The 17,495-nt window shown below is 42.6% G+C and overlaps 2 protein-coding genes across 4 annotated transcripts in view; one reads left to right on the top strand and one right to left on the bottom strand.

The window, feature by feature from the left end:
• Positions 1-13,587, bottom strand: part of LOC133005356 (protein PHTF2-like) — a 32,498-nt gene extending 18,911 nt beyond the window's left edge. For both annotated transcript variants that reach the window (XM_061075016.1, XM_061075025.1), the window contains exons 1-3: positions 13,407-13,587; positions 8,919-8,978; positions 1,758-1,837 (exon numbers count right to left, since the gene is read on the bottom strand). In XM_061075016.1, coding sequence (XP_060930999.1) covers positions 1,758-1,802 — 45 coding nt within the window. In that variant the 5' untranslated portion in view covers positions 1,803-1,837; positions 8,919-8,978; positions 13,407-13,587. The remainder of the gene's footprint in view (positions 1-1,757; positions 1,838-8,918; positions 8,979-13,406) is intronic.
• A 396-nt stretch (positions 13,588-13,983) lies between these two features.
• LOC133003458 (transmembrane protein 60-like) lies at positions 13,984-16,416 on the top strand. 2 transcript variants are annotated; one of them, XM_061073204.1, is made up of 3 exons: positions 13,984-14,070; positions 14,445-14,536; positions 14,753-16,416. In XM_061073204.1, the coding sequence occupies exons 2-3, from the start codon at positions 14,453-14,455 to the stop codon at positions 15,068-15,070; spliced, it is 402 nt and encodes a 133-aa protein (XP_060929187.1). In that variant the 5' UTR covers positions 13,984-14,070; positions 14,445-14,452; the 3' UTR covers positions 15,071-16,416. The 2 variants fall into 2 exon arrangements, with proteins under 2 accessions (XP_060929187.1, XP_060929196.1); XM_061073213.1 differs by having other exon boundaries at positions 14,408-14,536.
• The last annotated feature ends 1,079 nt before the right edge of the window (positions 16,417-17,495 follow it).

Here is a 17,495-nt window from a genome sequence, read left to right as displayed (position 1 = left end):
TCAGCATCCAAAATCAAAACTATTTATATAATGAAGGAGACTAATCCTCTGACCTCCTCACAATGACATCATCCACGATACAACTCACATAAGGCAACAAGTGTTTTTCCACCACGTGAGGCCTGTCACACATGCACGCTTATATACTCTCTTAAGGGCAGGGCTTCTTTATGTGGCAGGTGTTTGCTTAATGCCAAACCTCAAAGTACCTCTCTCGCGCTGGTATTTTTAGCAAAGCCGGGGCCGATCAAAACATCATATAACATGAAGCCGGTGTCACCGTCTGAGCCTCGACAATCTGCTGGGAAACATGGATCCCTGCACGACAGAGATAGTGGGACTGTGGGAGATAGACGAAATCTCCTCGTCCTGATGACTCAAAGCGATGAGACAACAAAGCCTTGGTTGTGACGCAGAAAATCCACAAATGTGATCTTCAATACAATTTACAGTCAGGCAGTCAGAGGAATAAGTCTTAATACGTTTAGAGACGTCAGAAAGAAAGAAGCCCTCAGGGGCAGACAGACGTGTGGAATCTTCTCCCGGAAGGATTTATTCAGTCATGACTCAGCAGTTCACTTCACTGATGTGCCTCTGCCCAGACAAGCTCCTGATCCACTTTCACACAATGAACTCAAGAAGCTGCAGATTTCAAAGCACATAATTGACGACTTAACGCCCTTAAAATGTAATCAACCAAAATTAAGATGAAATTCCAAACCACAATAAAGAAACTCAAGAAAAGATTGCAGTGCTTAGTCGAAACCGTTAATTAACTTCTTGTGAGTCATATTTGATTCCAGTGAAAGCTTATGTCGTTGTCTCCATCTGCCTGGTGCCGGCAGAAGACCAAAGTGATGGATGAAACACAGATACATGGAGACTGCAGAGGAAATAACAGGCCGAGTCAGAGAGGAGGCAGACGGGGCCGTAACGACAGAGAGACAGGTTCGTGAGGACACACAGAGAGACGGAGACAGAGTGTAAGCTGAGAGCAACAAGGGGGGAGGCAGTGCAGAAGTCCAGCAGAGGATCTGATATCTGATACTATGGAACAAGAAGACACACAACACCAGTCAGCCGCTGCTAAAAGAGTCCATTTCTAAAACACTGGAGGATCAATAAAGAGTCTAAACCAATGGTTTTGTAATGGAAAATGAAAAATAAACAAATGTGTCAGTTATGATTTCCTCAGTGGGACACAGAGCTAGAACCAATACATCCAACAATTAATACATACTCGATTATGCAGAGACAGTAATTGCAAATTTCAGGATGTAAAAGATCCATTTTACAGCATTAATGATACTTAACAACCTGAGATCAGAAAAACCTCATAAATAGAATTTTTAATTTTGCTTTGTTATTCTTTATTAATATACTGGTAGAGAAATGTTTTTCTTTTTAATCTTATTCCGTTTCTGTCAAAGACATTCTGGAGAATCTAGGAGGTGTCTGAGGAGTTACTCATCTCTAGATATTTCTTATGTTCATGCATCTGCACGTCCTTATATGTGTAAACACACAGCAACAAGACACTGATTTTAATGGCCAAAAACCATCCAATGTGATTCAAGACTGTCTACACAAACAGTTGATATCCCAAAGACTAGATGTAATGCAAAAAAAAAATATATATACAGCTTTTTAATCTTATACAATCCCTTAATATTTTAAAAGGGTATATTTTTTTCCCAAAGAGCTGCAACAAAGGCAAAAGGAAAAGAGCAAATTAAAGGAAATGAGCAGCATCTTACCTTTTTCTGGTACCACACCACAGCATCTTTTACTTTGGAAGCCATTTACATTTCCTTCTCCCGGCCTAGGGCATCTTAGACTGAGAACAGGAATCACACAGCGAGAGGGAGAGGGAGAGAGAGGGAGGGAGGGAGGGAGGGAGGGAGGGAGGGAGAGAGAGCAGTGTCAGTGACTGAGTAATGAGGCGAGAGCGAGGAGGACTTACATCTATATACCTGGTAGGCAGGTGTGTCCTGACGACTGACTAAGGAAAAACGAACAGGAAGAAACACTAAAACACTTTTATTATGATGAGAGTGAAGGCGTCCACTCAGTCTTTTCCTTAGACATAACACACAGACACCCCCCCCCGCACTCCTAAAAAAAGCCAGTCACTTTACCACCCAGTCTCCCGTCTCACAACACACACAGCCTCTCTATGAACCACAGACTAATTGTTACTTCTCTGATTGGTGGGGCTCGAGCTGGATGTTCCCACTGACTCATCACGCGACTCACACAGACACAACAGTCCAGTCATTGGTGACAACATAAAACTAATAACACCTCCTTAGTGTCGCTCCTGAAAGACTCGCGTCTGTTTCTAAAACAAGTGCAGGATTATTAAAACGTGCAAGAGCATGTGCAGGCTATTGATGTGAGGTGTATCAGATGAATGATGACTCACTTTATAACCTGGATACTTGTGCTGGGAAATGATCATTAGCAACTGCTTAAGAGAAACACTGATTTAAAAGGTTGTGTGTTAATGAAGACGTGTGATAAATGAAAGATGTGAAGCAGAAACATGACAAACTGAAAAAGAAACTACTGAATTCAAGGTCAAAGATTTTCCAGAACTTCACAGGTTAAACTGAGCCTTCTTAGTGATAGCTATTAATCAGAGACAAAAACTTAAGCGTGTGTGTCAGGATCTAATAAATCAATATATATCTGTAACCAGGCGCTGCAGGAATTTTGGCGTCACTTTTGCCTGCAAGCTGAACTTGGTAAAAACACATCACATCACAAGTTCAGACCTGTTTCTACCAGATGATGAACATTGCTATGATTCAACTAGAATGGAACTCAGTAGATTGCATACCTCGCCAAGACCCAACATTGTGCACCAAACTGCACCCGCTCATTGATATCAGGTCGCTAAACGGGCTTCGTTTTCGATTAAAATCCATGAGCTGCTACACAGATTACCACCAACATTTAATGGATCCCTTCTTGATCCATGTCCCACCCTTCCACCAAGTTTAGGAAATCTGTTTAGTTTGTTACAAACCAACCAATCAACCGAGCAACAAACACGTGGAAAGGGGTTAAAACATAAGGTGAGGAAATAAGCTCTCTCTTCTAAAAACATGCTCTCATTTGTGCATTCAACTCGTCAGGTCTTCTCTATTGTAAACCTCCATTTACACTAAAAGGTTAACATGCAATGATCACTTTTATTTGATATTCACGTGACAGAGACACCATGCAACCATGTCTGTATCCACTGAGTGCACGAAGTCTGTAGTGTGTCAGTGTTACAGTCGGTGTGTCGTTACACTGAGTCGTCTTCGAAACAGGATCTTCTGGGGATGGAGGTGATGTGAGCCTGTCCGTTGTGGTTGAGTGTCACTGTTGCTGTTACTGGACACTGAGAATTACTAAAGGGCGATATGTTGTCCTTGACCAGGCAACAGAGACAGATTTTGTTCATTCATTGAGTTATTTAAAATACAATTTGACATTAGAAGTAGAAACTTGTTGGTTCGGGTTGAAGAAGAAGACGAGGAGAAGTGGTTGATAAGCTGTTTAAGAGGGAAGGAGAGTGGCTAACCACAGTCTCCATGTTTTACACTTGTGCTGCCTCTGCTTCTTTTCCTTCCTCCTCTGTCTCTTAGCATCTCTTTCATATTTCTCTGTTATGTGAACTCAGTGTTGTCCTGCTTGTGTGCAGAAGGGATGAATTGGGAGCAGGTGGACAGAGTAATGGAGGACAGTGGCTGCAGGCCAGGTTGACTCAGAGAGCAGCATCCGTTCAGCTCCAGGAAAAATGACTCATAAGATATTCCAAATAAATATATGTTTTCCTTTTTTTGGGAGCATTTTAAAGAACTATTTTCCATTCAGCTTTTCATAAATTCAAATTCACTTTCCACTCAAGATTTTATGTCATTGACTTAGAATAGCACATGGCAGAGCGAAGACATGCTGCTTTGTATGTGAAGGCCTGTTTACGCTGGCACCTGAATCTGACATTTCCAGTTAGGAACATAACTTGTTGAAAATACTTTTCTATAAATCACTCAGAAGAGCCCTCAGTGTTATTATGTGACATCTCATAGATAAAGATATGCAAAGTGGTGCCACGTCCATGTGACCTGCAAATGCACGAGAGAACGTGTAGAAGTCCGAGAATGTGAAGTTCAAAAGCAGGAAGAAGACAAACGTTTTAACTCTACCCCTGCGGGACGCACAGTAGTCTGCTAGTAGTATAAACAAACACACACACACACACACACACACACACATACCCGCACACAAACACAAATGCCCAAACTGTAACACCTTTACAACTGATTGAGTTGCATTTACATTTACATTTACTATGGATTCAGCACCATATAATACAGAGAATTTCTCCAGATAAATGTCAGTTTGCCGTTCGTGCATGCGTGTGCGTCTGCACTTTTGCATCGGAAGGCAAGAGACATTTTTAGAAACAGGAAGAAAGTCTTTTGCTCGCCGTCGTCTACAATTACAATCGTGACTCCTCCCCTCCATCTTCCACTGCTGAACCACACCATTCTTCACATTTACCTCACTGTGTACTTGCATGTTGCTGTTATCTATAATCATGCAAAGAAAACACGCTTGAAGTCTGAGAGATGGAGAAAAGGAGGGAGAAAAAGAGAGAGAGTGGGAGAGTCAAGACTTTGCTAGTTAGTTATTTTTATATGTGTGGCGGTTAAACAAGTAAATGGGTTTACAGTGTAAATAAAAGGCTTCATACTAAAACTTAAGTGATAGAGGCGGTGGAAGAATAGAATAATGGAGAGATCAAGATAGAGGAGAGGGGCTTTATGTTAAGAGCAAACACTGGAGGGTGAAAAGGTGAAAAGACAAGCTTATTTCTCATTCACACAGAGGCCGGCCTGTCTTGCACATTGTTTTCACAGCTCAAACACAAACTTGGCTTGGATTTAAAATGTTTATTTCACAGGAATGACACTTGCACTCTAATGTTCTCATGAGGGAAGCAGCTTGTATTCCAAGAATATAAAACACCAAATAAGTCTAAACAAGCTTATTTTCTGGTTTACGGAGAAACAGATATTCCTATTGTGTCTATAAACACTTCCCAGTTTGATTCAACTTAAAGTATCAATAACTAAGAAGGGCGCTAGGAGAACGCGTCGCCCTGCCCAAGCTAACGCCCCATCTTGCCCTTTCAAAGAAATTAAAACAAATTCCTGGATCCACCCGTTCATATGGAGCCGCTCCAAAACTTTAACGGGATCATGCCACACCCCAAAGTATCACGGAAATTGGTGAAGTAATTTTTATGTAATCCTGCTGACTGAACACAAACAGACAAAAACCTAACCTCTTTGGCGAACAGCTGAAACAAGACATTTATCAATGTTACAATACAGAACCTGGATTTTATTCAGATGTTGCTTCAATGTCTTATTCAAGCAAATTATTTTGATGATAAATTGTTTACTCTATAAAAACACGAAATTCAGTTAAGTCACATTGCCCAAGGTAACATTTTCAAATAGCTCGGTGACAAATTCAAAAACCCATCGATCATTAGCATTAAGACTATTTTATTGTACACACTCAAACCATGAATTATAATCAGAAAATCACCCAATCTCACAAAGTTAAGGAACGTAACAAATTACTATTCACAATATTCAATCATGTTAAGATTACTACACTTGTCTTGTTTTTGTCTTCTGGTTTGATCTGTAGCTGTAATAATTAGTACATGATGTTTTTTATGACTGAGCGTAAAATAAACATTCGGCCTGAGAAGTTTCTTTTCACAGCCGCAGCAGTTAAACTATCCTCAGAAGCATTTCTACAATTTATGACATCCGGTCACTGAAGTACACAAAGACAATGGTCTGTTGTCCAACTGCTCTTGAGCAACGACTGCTAAACACCCTGCTCTGAACAAATGACAGATTCACTGCAGAACAACAAAACAATGGTAAGCACGACCAGACAATCATCCAGACACACAAACCCCAGAGAGCTTCGCTGCATCATTAGTGGAGTCGCACCACAGACAGTAGCCTCTTTCTGGGTTTAACTCTTGAGACTTTCACAAATCCAGCCTCTATTCATAGACTGTGATAAGAGAGACGGGCAGGTCCTCCCTGTTCAAAGCCTCAAAATCCCTCCATCAATCCTCAGGGAGGCCAACTGTGATTCACACACATTATCAGACACACACACAGACGCATATTATTGCCTAATACGACCACACACACGCACGATTAACTGTAAACTGCTGGGTTATTATTTATACTGGAAAAAAATAACTGAGTCGGAGTCAGGGAGTTGTTTTCCAACACAAAACCACACACTCGCAGTGTTCCCAAAATACACTGAGGTTTGCTAGAGGGTATTTAGGGATCGTAGCCCAGACAAAGCACACACACTATACTTATAGATTCTCCAAATTAAGCAGAATTCATCGACATTTCTTCATTTCAGTTTTATCTCCAACTCCAGTAGCAGCAACAACAAAAATTATTATTTCACTAAATGTAGCCATTACAAAGCTTGCAAAGAATTTAACACACACACTGATTCACAAACACACTCACGATCTGCAGCTCGAATGTTTGCCAAGTCCCTCTGACCAATGAGCTGACCCATTTACAGAGAAAGAGAGAGAGCGGTCAAGTAAGACAGCATGTATTATGTAGGCCACAGTTTATATGAGGACCCTTTTTGTGATTGTGATCGAATGTGTGTGTGGGTGTGTGTATGTGTGTGTATGAGAGCAAGTGGGTGTGGTGCGTGTACATGCTTTATGTGTCATCTTTGTGCACGCAGGAAATATTTTAGCGTAATTAGCCATTTGTCTGTTGCGGCTACTGTATAAATGTTAATGTGGATGAAGGTCAGTGGCCGAACAAGATTAAGTTGTGTAGTGTGTGTGTGTGTGTGTGTGTGCTAGTGCAGTATAGTAAGAAAATAAGCTCTTTTAAAACATTTTGACTAATGATTAAAGGCAACACTTCATGGGTCTGATAAAGGACTGGGGAGGATTCAGATTAAGAATAAGGTGATTCACTGTGTTCCTGTCTGATAAGATATTATCAAACCACAACAACACAGATGACTTTGTGTCCCTAGCATCAACTTCCATTACCACTCAAGGTTCAAAGGTACTTTAATCAAATGTATTTTCCAAACAAAAGGCTGGATTCACTCTATTATTTCTGAAAGGTCATGAACGAGAAGGAGAAACACATTTAAGTCAGTCAGGACAGCACTTGTGAAATGTGAAATGCAACTGAACACGTTCTCTGGTTCCTTAATCCACTGCAGCAACAGCAGAGGTTATATACACCGGATAAACGTTGAAATGAGTCACGTTAGATTTGAGACCGTAATGGGGAGGAGGATTCATCTGGTGTTCATATGTCGGCTGTGAAATGTTCCACTATCTGCTATCAGCCAGCAATCGGTGGGTGACCTTCAGTGCTGCCACAACTAAAACTACCACAGACACAACGAAACAGATAAGGGAAAATTCTCTTGTAGACCAAAAATGTTGCGCATTAATGCACAACACATCTAAACCAAGCTGTTAAAATTGGGCTGAAAAAGCAGAGAGTGGCTGTGAGACCAGTTTAAATGGGCTTGGAGCAATACTGTAGAGTTGGCTACTAAGTTGGCTTGGGATGGAGCAATAATAAATACTTTTAAAACTGTTTTTCTATCCGTTTTGTTTCAAATTCAAACTAACGACAGTGTAGCGTCTCTCTGGGATGTCAGATGAAAACATGAGCACAGGAGGAGACCTTCTTTATGAGTCTGGTAACTCGTGATGTGTAACACAAGCTGTTCCCCCTCTCTCTGGGTGCTCTATATTTCATGATGGGTGCAGGTTACATCTCTGAGCCGGACCGAGGGGGCACGTGAGTGTGTTTTACTAAGTGTGTGCGTGTGCATGCCTACAGGAAATATGACGCCTTGCAATCAGCGATGGAGGGTCGAAGGTGTCAGGGGGATTCCGAGAGTGCGCGTGTGTGTGTAAATTGGGGTGGGGGGAGGTGCAGCTCATGTTTTCCATCGTGTATTCCCTTCAGAGTCTCAAGTGACACCAAACAAACCTATACTTGACCTAATCAGGGCTCCATCGTTTAGCAACACACAAACACATACGAACGCGCACACACAGTAAAGTTCATTAGTTAATAAAGCTATTTAAGGACTCATGCACTTGGCCAAGAAACCAAAAATAGGCCAGATAAGAGGAAAAGCAGGCGAGTGGAAGATGAAGACAATATGGTCCATGCTGCTGTGAAGTTCAAATGTAAAAATGCTCTTTCAATATTTAAAAAGCTGAAACTAGACAAAAAAAATCTCTATAATTATGTTTTACATTTGAGTTTCAGTAAAAATATACAAATTAAAACAGAATTCAATATGTTTTTGTTTAAGTTATTTAAAGTAGGAAGTAGTAGGAACATGGACAAACTGAGATGGTACTGAAACCACCAACCACAGATGAACTGAAACAAACATGATGCTGCAGACTGGCACAGTCGCACACGCACACACAGTCACACACACAGTCACACACACACAGTCACACACACACGCACGCGCACATGCACTAAAACAGGCCTGCATTTAACTCTTGTGCTTGTCTCAGAGGGGAAGTGAAGTTATTTTCTACATTTTCCTGTCTTCTGTCTGTCGCTTCCAGACATGATGAACACAGCACTTAACAGCACACATGAAGTGCTGCTGTCTGAGCAGGGTGTGTGTGAGTGTGTGTGTGTGTGTGTGGGTGTGTGTGCAGCTGACACCCTCTCAGCAACGGAACAAGGAGGTGTGTTGTATGTTGCACAAACAAAAACAGCCAAAGTGGTATGGTTTGGAACTAGTAAGCATACAGTGAAATCAAACACACACGCAGGACTCACCTCTGGTTGGGCCGTGTAGCAGACTGATGTTTCTTCCTAACGGCCAAATTAGGGCAGGAACTGGACGTTTGTGAAACAGAGAGAGGGAGAGGGAGAGGGAGAGAGAGAGAGAGAGAGAGAAATAATCACATTTGAGATTCAAAGTATCAACAGCAGTGTGTGTGTGTGTGTGTGTGTGTGTGTGTGTGTGTGTGTGTGTGTGTGTGTGTGTGTGTGTGTGTGTGTGTGTGTGTGTGTGTGTGTGTGTGTGCGCGCGCGCGCTTCAGGTTAACTAGTTTAACTGACTGGTATTTCTGGTGCAGACTTATGAGCAACATTTAATTGCACACGTCCCTAATCCTGAACACTGGTTAACTGGAAGCTGCAAGGTGAAATATACAAGTTTCTCCAAACATTCAGTCACACATTCACCAGTTGCCTCTGAGACACACAAACTGTATTCTCAGGAACCGTAATGAATTACATCCGGCAGAAAGGGATTCGAATGGTTAACCTTCTCTGTGCAGCTCTTGGGCGGAGGTCAGAAAACCAACTATCATCTTCCTCTTCAGAATAATTATCAGAATAATTATCCCCCAACGTACAGATAAACCCAGTCAGAAATACTTTAAACGTTAAAGGCTGAACAGTTCAACCATAAGTGTCCGTCCAGTGAAAGTCTAAAGTCTTATGAGAGGAAGCCAGGCTGTTCATCTAACCACAACCACAATTGCAACACAGCGAGTCCAGACGGTTTGTGGAAGACGTTCTTTGTTTCCACTGAATCCAACAATCCCCTCGACCGAAGCCACAGTAACAGAGACGCTTCCCTCAGAGAGAATTAAAACATAAAATAAGCATCATGGTGGGTTTTCACTGTGCCTCAAAAAATATGCAGCGAGCTGAGAGCAGAGAGGACAAGAGTTCATCAAGTGCTGTGGAGCTTTTGATTTTCAGAATCATTAGGCTGCTGGCTTTGTTGTGTCATTTGAGGAGGGACAAATTACACTATAATCATTGTGACCTCAACGCGAGCAGAGGGTTAATGAGCCACTGGATCTATAAACACCTGAGTGGGTGTGTCGCTGCATCTGCACCTGCAGTGCAACTGGAAAAAAGATTTGGGCTGTGCTCACTGCAGACAGTAGGAAATATTACACGTGTTCCAGAGTGGACATGACAGCGAGCCACGTGGATGATATACTGTACGGACTCTGCAACCAAAGCAGCCATCGCTACCCAGCCATGCAACCGAGGTAATGTTTTCACGCCTTTGTGTGTGTGTGTGTGTGTGTACAAAATGACTCAGCAAAAAATGAATTTCACCAAACCTGATCTGACTACTACTTGGGAGTTGTATCTCTAGAAGTTTAACTTTGAAAGCTGATCGGCCAGAGGTCAACATTCAAGTTTAACAGCATGATCTCAAGAACACATAATCCAAGATGTGTCAGCAAATAATAGAGCAAGAGAGAATCCATAGTATCAAGTTGCATTCAATAGGACTATAGATACGACCTAAAGCATTTATAGATTAATAAAAGCATACAAGAAAGAAAGTGGCATTATTACAATATAAACATGCTTTGTATTACACAATTGAGGCATATACACGTCATTATTTACACCTTATTATTTACACCTGCACCTACTGAATAAAATTATTGTTTCAGCTGATCTTAGAAGAGCAATGCTGGTGCAAGCTTCACCAGATCATTTTGAGTAATTTCTGTGTAGCACAAAGCGACTGGTGACTAGATCCAAAATGCTCCTGATGTCAAAGCTCAATCTTGACTTCCGACCTTGAAACGTCAACACAACCCACCAATCTAGTGCAACACGAATGAGTTTGTGAGCGCAAAACTGAGAGACCACTTGTGCTTTCTCCCTGTGACCTTTCTGCTCATGGCTGTGTTTCTATGAATTATATCTCTGCCCTGTGATCCATACTGCAGCTGTAGAATAAGATGATATGGCAGTAAAGTGTGTGTGATGTAATAACGTTGCAGCCGATGATGTAACGAGCTCTGCAGGCAGATTTTAGCTGCAGAACACAAAGAGCATCTTCTAAGAGCTCTTCGAATAGACAGACAGAGGAGAGGGAGAGAGAGAGGGAGAGAGAGAGGACTCTTGCTTGTCAAACAATAGTCTGGGTCTGTGGCTGCAAACACACACACAGTCAACCATTGTAACTCGCTTTGTGCCATTACAGATGTATAGACTGCAGTAACTGACCTCCAGCTCCTGAGCGCTGCAGAACTGACGCACAGCGACACTGAGTTGACAGACAAGTGCTTTTACCCAAACCAATAACTAGTCACTCAATGTCTCAAAATCACACACACACACACCGTCAGGCAGCCTCAATCTCAATGTGTGTGTGTTAGCACAGTCGACTTATATGTGAATGTGCAAACAGCAATGGTAATTTTCATCTCTCATCTGTCGACAGCTAACAAACACACATTTTACTGAGTGCTCTCTTGAAACCACAGTTTCCTGCTGTTTGACACTGAAGAGCCTTGCTCAAAGGCCCCATGTGGCATCTATAATAACTGATTAATCTTTTTGATGTGATGCAGTCATGCATGTCACCCTCTGTATAAAATTGAGATGTAAACATTCACGGGGACTGCAAGTGGACTGAGTACCTGCGTTACTGTAGAGGAGTCACACAAAATAGAATCTAATTAAAGGTTTTGCATCATTGTTACACAACAGGGCTAATCCTGCAGTTTGGTTCTTAGAAACAGTAAAGCACCTCTTGAAATATTAAAACACAGAAATCCACATCACACCGTGCCACCGTCTAACCGGCACAGTGGAACAAAAACATGTTAGATTCTAGGCTTCAGTCCAAACACAGGCAAGCTGAACAGGTGCAGCAGGAGATGATACTGCCGTTTGTAAATTCTCTCAGGCTACGGATTTAAAACCGTTCCACCTCTTCAGCCTGTATGAACAGATTCAGATTTACAAGGAAAAATATGAGATGACAGGAGAAAAAAAAGGGTGAATTCAGTGATATGGGTTCCTACGGGATTGTGCCGGTGCAGCGAGTTGAGTTAATTTAGGGTTGAAATTGATGATTGCAGTGGAAAATCTGGATGAGCGGTGACAGTGTTAGTCAGACAGTGGAAGAGACAGACTGGCTGGATGTCAAGTCGTGTTGGATGATCACACAGCCGGCTGAACCGGGAGCCTGACCGCCTGCTGAAGACTGCGACAGTTTCCCCAGCAGTGAAACAGGATAGGTAGAGGAGGGGGACCATTATAGGACCATTAAAGGACAGAATACCATAAAGAATAAGTAAGTAGATCAAGGCCAGCGATTACGACTAGAGGAGCAAATTATAGTTTTGAGTCTAAGCGATAAGTCGATTATTAATTTGCTGTTTAATATACATTCAATCTGCATTCTTTGCTTTTGTCTTATATGATGCTAAACTTCTGTTTTCAGTAACACCTGCACAAATGAAGCAGTTTGAGGTCAGAAGTTGGGAGTCTGCGATTGACGTTTTTCATTATTTCCAAACATTTGACAGATCACATGGAAATTATGGGTTGACAGATTAATCGATAAAGAGTGTGACGCACCAGGTGATTTATGGGTTGAGGTGGTACAACAGCCAGATGCTGACACAGATCTGTGGGGAGACGAGTAACCTCCCTCTCCCAACCATGCAGTGCTTATGATAATTTATGAGGTAACCACAAAGAAATCCATCAAGTCTCCAGGTCTGAACTAGAGGGAAATGCATTGTCTGTGTGAGACGATACACGAGCTAGTTTTCCCTGAACATTGTTTCACATGAGAAAAAACGATATACATTCTTAATGATTTCAAGCGACGTGGCCCTTAAAAGTGGGGCAATGGAGATTAGGGCTGGGAAATAAAACCATCAATAACGATGGCAACATAATTGTCATCAGCAACAATTTAACAAGGGTTCACTATATATTGATGTATTTCTAATGCATTGTGCACTTAGGGATAATTATATGTCATTATATTTTGCTTCTGTCTATCGCCATAATCATCGATTTAAATTATATTATATTCTCGTCCAGCCCGTATGGAGATAATGGTGCCCTGCAGCACTTGGAGAATTCTTTGGGGTCCGATCTCATGTCTAACAGAGTATAAATACACAATATAAGTGTGTATAATGTGCAGGTTTGCAGTACAGTGAAGTACTCTGCAGCTAAACGAACGACACGGTGAGTGTTCCCGACCCAAACAAGGACACGACCTGAGCCGCGCAGTAAATCACCCACAGGGCAGCGAATTCTGCAGCTACCCTACATGTAGCGGCAGCCCCACACACACACACACACTCATGACTTTACTGCACACACACAATAACACAAACACACACACACATCCCCCTCCTGCTAGCTGCTGTGATGCTACACAGTTAGCTGGATGCTACCCGGCAGCCACAAAGAGCCACACAGCTGTCTGTCCCTCCAGATCACTGCTGTCCAAACACTGAAGCAAACTCTTACCTCTCCAGCTATGGCGGCTGCTCCGAGTCCTTCTTCTTCTTCTCCCTTGTTCCTCTTCTTCCTCACTCTCACTCGCTTGTGTCCGGACGTGCTTCAACCCGCTGCTGCCTCCAGGCTCGTTTCTCTCTCGGTGCAGATGCTCAGAGTCTGATCACCGATGTTTCAGGCTTTAGCTTTTTCCTCCTCCGCTGCAAAAACACTACTCCGGCTCGTTACCGTAAAGCACGGGGCGAACGCGGCACCACGGTTTAAGCTAGCGAGCCCCTCTCCCGCGGCTAACAGGGAGGACGGGGCTCTCTATCGGGCTCATTTTACCTCGAATTAAACTTGAGTTTGTTTAACGTGACCTGAAAACACGGTGGTTTTATTAAACAGAGCGATGAGTCGCACTTAATCACAACCAGGGGGGTCATTTGAAAGAGCTTCACTCACCTCTAGTGGACGATTAACTGCACTTCAGATATGTGCGTTTTTTATTGCAAGCTTTACGGTAAAGGGCCCTTCAACGGATGACGACGTGACATTGACGTGTCGAGGGCCAATCGGCTTGCAGGAGGGGGCGGGGCTCGCAGCAGAACCGGATAACGGAGCAGGAAGCTCCGCCTGTTTGTTCCCGTTACCGGAGAACGTCCTCGGATCATTATGTGACTTCTTAACGGAAACGGTACGTGAGCACGACAGCGACAGGGACAAGTTCACCGTTAATCCGGAAATACACTGGAAGCTATGAAGTGAAACCGGTTAGCTTAATTCTAGCAGGCTGTACAAGCTAACGATAGCTGTTGTTGTGAGGCCGGCTAACCACAGATGAATGAAATCCATATCTTCTAAATCAAATCCAGCTGCAGTCAGCATGAGATTCTGATATTTCTAACAATATTCGGGTTTAATTGTTTATTAGCAGCTATTCAAGTGTTCCTGTCTGTTCTTATGAGGGCGTTTCTTGCTAATTGACTCCATAACACAGAACAATTGATTGTGTCTTTTCTGTGGATGTCCAGTTTGTGATCGTGTGTCTCCTCTGGTGTGTGTCCGCAGTCAGTGACATGTCTCTGGCTCAGAGGGTTCTCCTGACCTGGGTCTTCACCCTGGTCTTCCTCATCATGCTGGTGCTCAAGCTGGATGGGAAGGTAAGACGTTGTTTGTCCTCCTGTCAGACACCAGCTGGATTAAAAGCTGTCTATGATATGTACAATTATAATGTAGTTATTTCAATCACAGTATGTCAGTATGTCTTCATAATAGAAGTTAGAATAAAACTCCTCAGATTCCCATTATGATTCCACATCCAAATCAAATTGAACAAAGTGACTATGACTGACATCTTCTCCCATTCCACCGCCCAGGTGCAGTGGAACTGGTTCCTCATCTTCATCCCTGTCTGGGTCTTCGATGGCATCCTCATCCTCATGCTCGCCATCAAGATGGCAGGCCGCTGCAAGCCCGGGTACGACCCCCGCAACGGCTCCCCCGACCTGCGGCTGCGCGCCTGGTACCTGACGGCCATGCTGCTCAAGCTGGGCTTCTGCCTGACTCTGTGCGCCAAGCTGGAGAAGCTGGCCGACGTGAAGCTGACGTTTGTGTGCATTCCGCTGTGGACCATGTTACTGGGAGCGCTGGTGGAGCTGGGGCTGAACATCTTTCCTGAGAGGAGAGAGGCCTGAGGAGAGGAGGGGGGGGTAATTACACCAACACAAGACTTCTGTACAAAATGTGTTCATATGACCATTACTTTGTGAAAGTGGAGACCTTCGCCTTGGCCCGATTGTCTCCACAGAGGACTGAGACTCGAGAAGGAATCCAATCATCACCAGATACATCGGATCTTATGAATTATAGGCTGTAAAAATAGAAGAACTCTGTGAAGTGTTCAGTGAAGGTTGAAGCAGAGCTGGCACTCTGCTGCCTGTGAGCGCATGTGAATCACAGTATATTCATTTAAAGGAAACAAAACAAATCAGTTCGAGCAATACCTCTGCCAAGGCCCAGATTTTGCACAGAATCCATCCAAATTTTCATTTGGACGTAGTTTTACACACGCAGAAAAATCAGTACCATGGTTTTTTCATCAAGATCCATAAATTATTCTCTGAGTATTCGATTAATATCTCGCAACGTTTACAAAAACATGATTCCTGGATTAGCCCTAAACTTTAATGGGTTCTTTCGAGGATCTTGTCCCATCCTTACATGTTTGGTGAAAGTCAAATTTTTGCATAATGTTGTTGACAAACAAATGGTGGAGGTAAAAATCCAACAGCGCTCAAAATGTTTTATTTCTTTACGAACATACAAAAAAAATGCCAATGCAGGAATCAAATGCATTAGTATAAAACTACTGTGAAGCCAACACTGGAAAAAATTACCTTTTTCTTATGCTATTGATTCTTTTTTTTACTGTACATAAACTAGTGCTGCTGCTGATGCTGGGGAGGGAAGTGAACAAACAGTATTTGATGAATTTTTCTGTATTTAAACATTTGCTCTCGGTACCAGATTGTGGAGTATTAAATTTGCTTCAGATATTGTTTGGCTGTATTTAATCACAGGCACTTTGTGTTTTTCATTCCAGAGCTGCGGAGGGTAGTTGGCCAAATGTTATTTTACAAGTCATAGATTAACTTTTTCAGTGTTCACGGTTTTGTTTGTTTCGTTTGGCTTTGTATCTGCAGGCTGCACTCTGCCTTTTACAATTTGTATTTGGTACCATTAAAATGATAATGTGTACCAAGAAATTAATGTTCTTACCGTATATTACATTTAAAGTATTGGTGTCAAACTACAACCAAACTCAACAGATTATTTTCTACCAGCCGTTTTAAACTGTGTTGAGTTGATCATTGATCCAACGCCACGGTACAGCCGACACCGTGTTTTCTTTTGTGCCATGTGATTGTTTCGTGAGTATTTCAAAAACATTCTTCACATTATTTTGCACTAAGTTGACAAGAAAATAAATGTATGTTTTGATGTGGCATGCACGTCTGTCTAGTAAATGATTTATATGAAACTTTGGCGTTTTTCATGATGGTATTTAAACAATAATTGTGGTAGCATGGGGCCACTTTCATTCCCACCCGTCATCCTGGTAAGCGGACACGATCTCCTGTCCAGAGTTTGGTGTATTTGTTCCAGCAGCAGCTCTTCTGGTTCCACAGTCCAGCCTTACTCTTGAACTTGCTGGACCTGCTGCTATTTTTAAGCCAAAAAAGTTGCAAAGTAACCACGAGTGCTGTTACTGGATCAGTAGAACGATTCCAATTGTTATTCAAACCTCGAGCAGTGAGTGTGTTCTGAAGGACTGTACAGTCTGTGTGTGTGCGCCACGGTCATGTGAAGGTTTTTCCGAGTATTCCCTCCAAAAAGACGCTGTGTCCCTGCCCTGACTTCCTGCCTCGCTCCCATTCCCACCCTTTAAAAGGTCAGCTGATCTCTCTGGCATTCCTGCTGTGTGAGCGAGTGAGTGAGTGAAGGGATGAATCTAGGGAGAGAAAGCGGTTTTGAGTCGTATTCTACGTGACACACACCAGCCCTCTGTTACGGGGTTGCTGCATTGTGTTGTGCGTGTGCTGTCTGCTCGGCTCTCGCCTGGTGAAAGTGCTGAGTTCATTGCTGCAGACTGCAGTGAGTGGGCGTCTTGCATAACAGCAACACGAGAGAGAAAGAGAGAGATAAATCACAGGCAGGTAAACATCAGAGGTGTCGTCTCGTACAATGAGATATAACTGGAGGAAAATGGCCTTTTGTTGCCCTTTAAAGACAGACAGGTGTTTGTGTTCTTCAACCAAGCACACAGAGACGTGTTAAGTGTTCTGAGCTGCTGCTGCTGCCGGTGTAAAGTGGAGAATACCAAGTCAGTCTGATATCAACATCGTATATCTTAAAGCTATCATCTGTTCTTTATCTCAAAAGACTGTATATATAAAGATGGACGATGCATCCTCACTTCCTCCCACTATCCAGAAACGATGCCAAAATATCTCAGGTACAAACAGCTGCCATCTTGCGTCCATGAAAAATGAGCACTTCGACTAAAAATGACAGTCATCTTAAAGAAAAATTCATTAAACATGTATGTTGACTTTTTAG

Source organism: Limanda limanda, chromosome 1 (assembly GCF_963576545.1).
Source record: "Limanda limanda chromosome 1, fLimLim1.1, whole genome shotgun sequence".
NCBI classification, from domain to species: Eukaryota; Metazoa; Chordata; class Actinopteri; order Pleuronectiformes; family Pleuronectidae; genus Limanda; species Limanda limanda.
The sequence above is the reverse complement of the archived record's forward strand: the minus strand, read 5'-3'. Positions and strand labels throughout refer to the sequence as shown.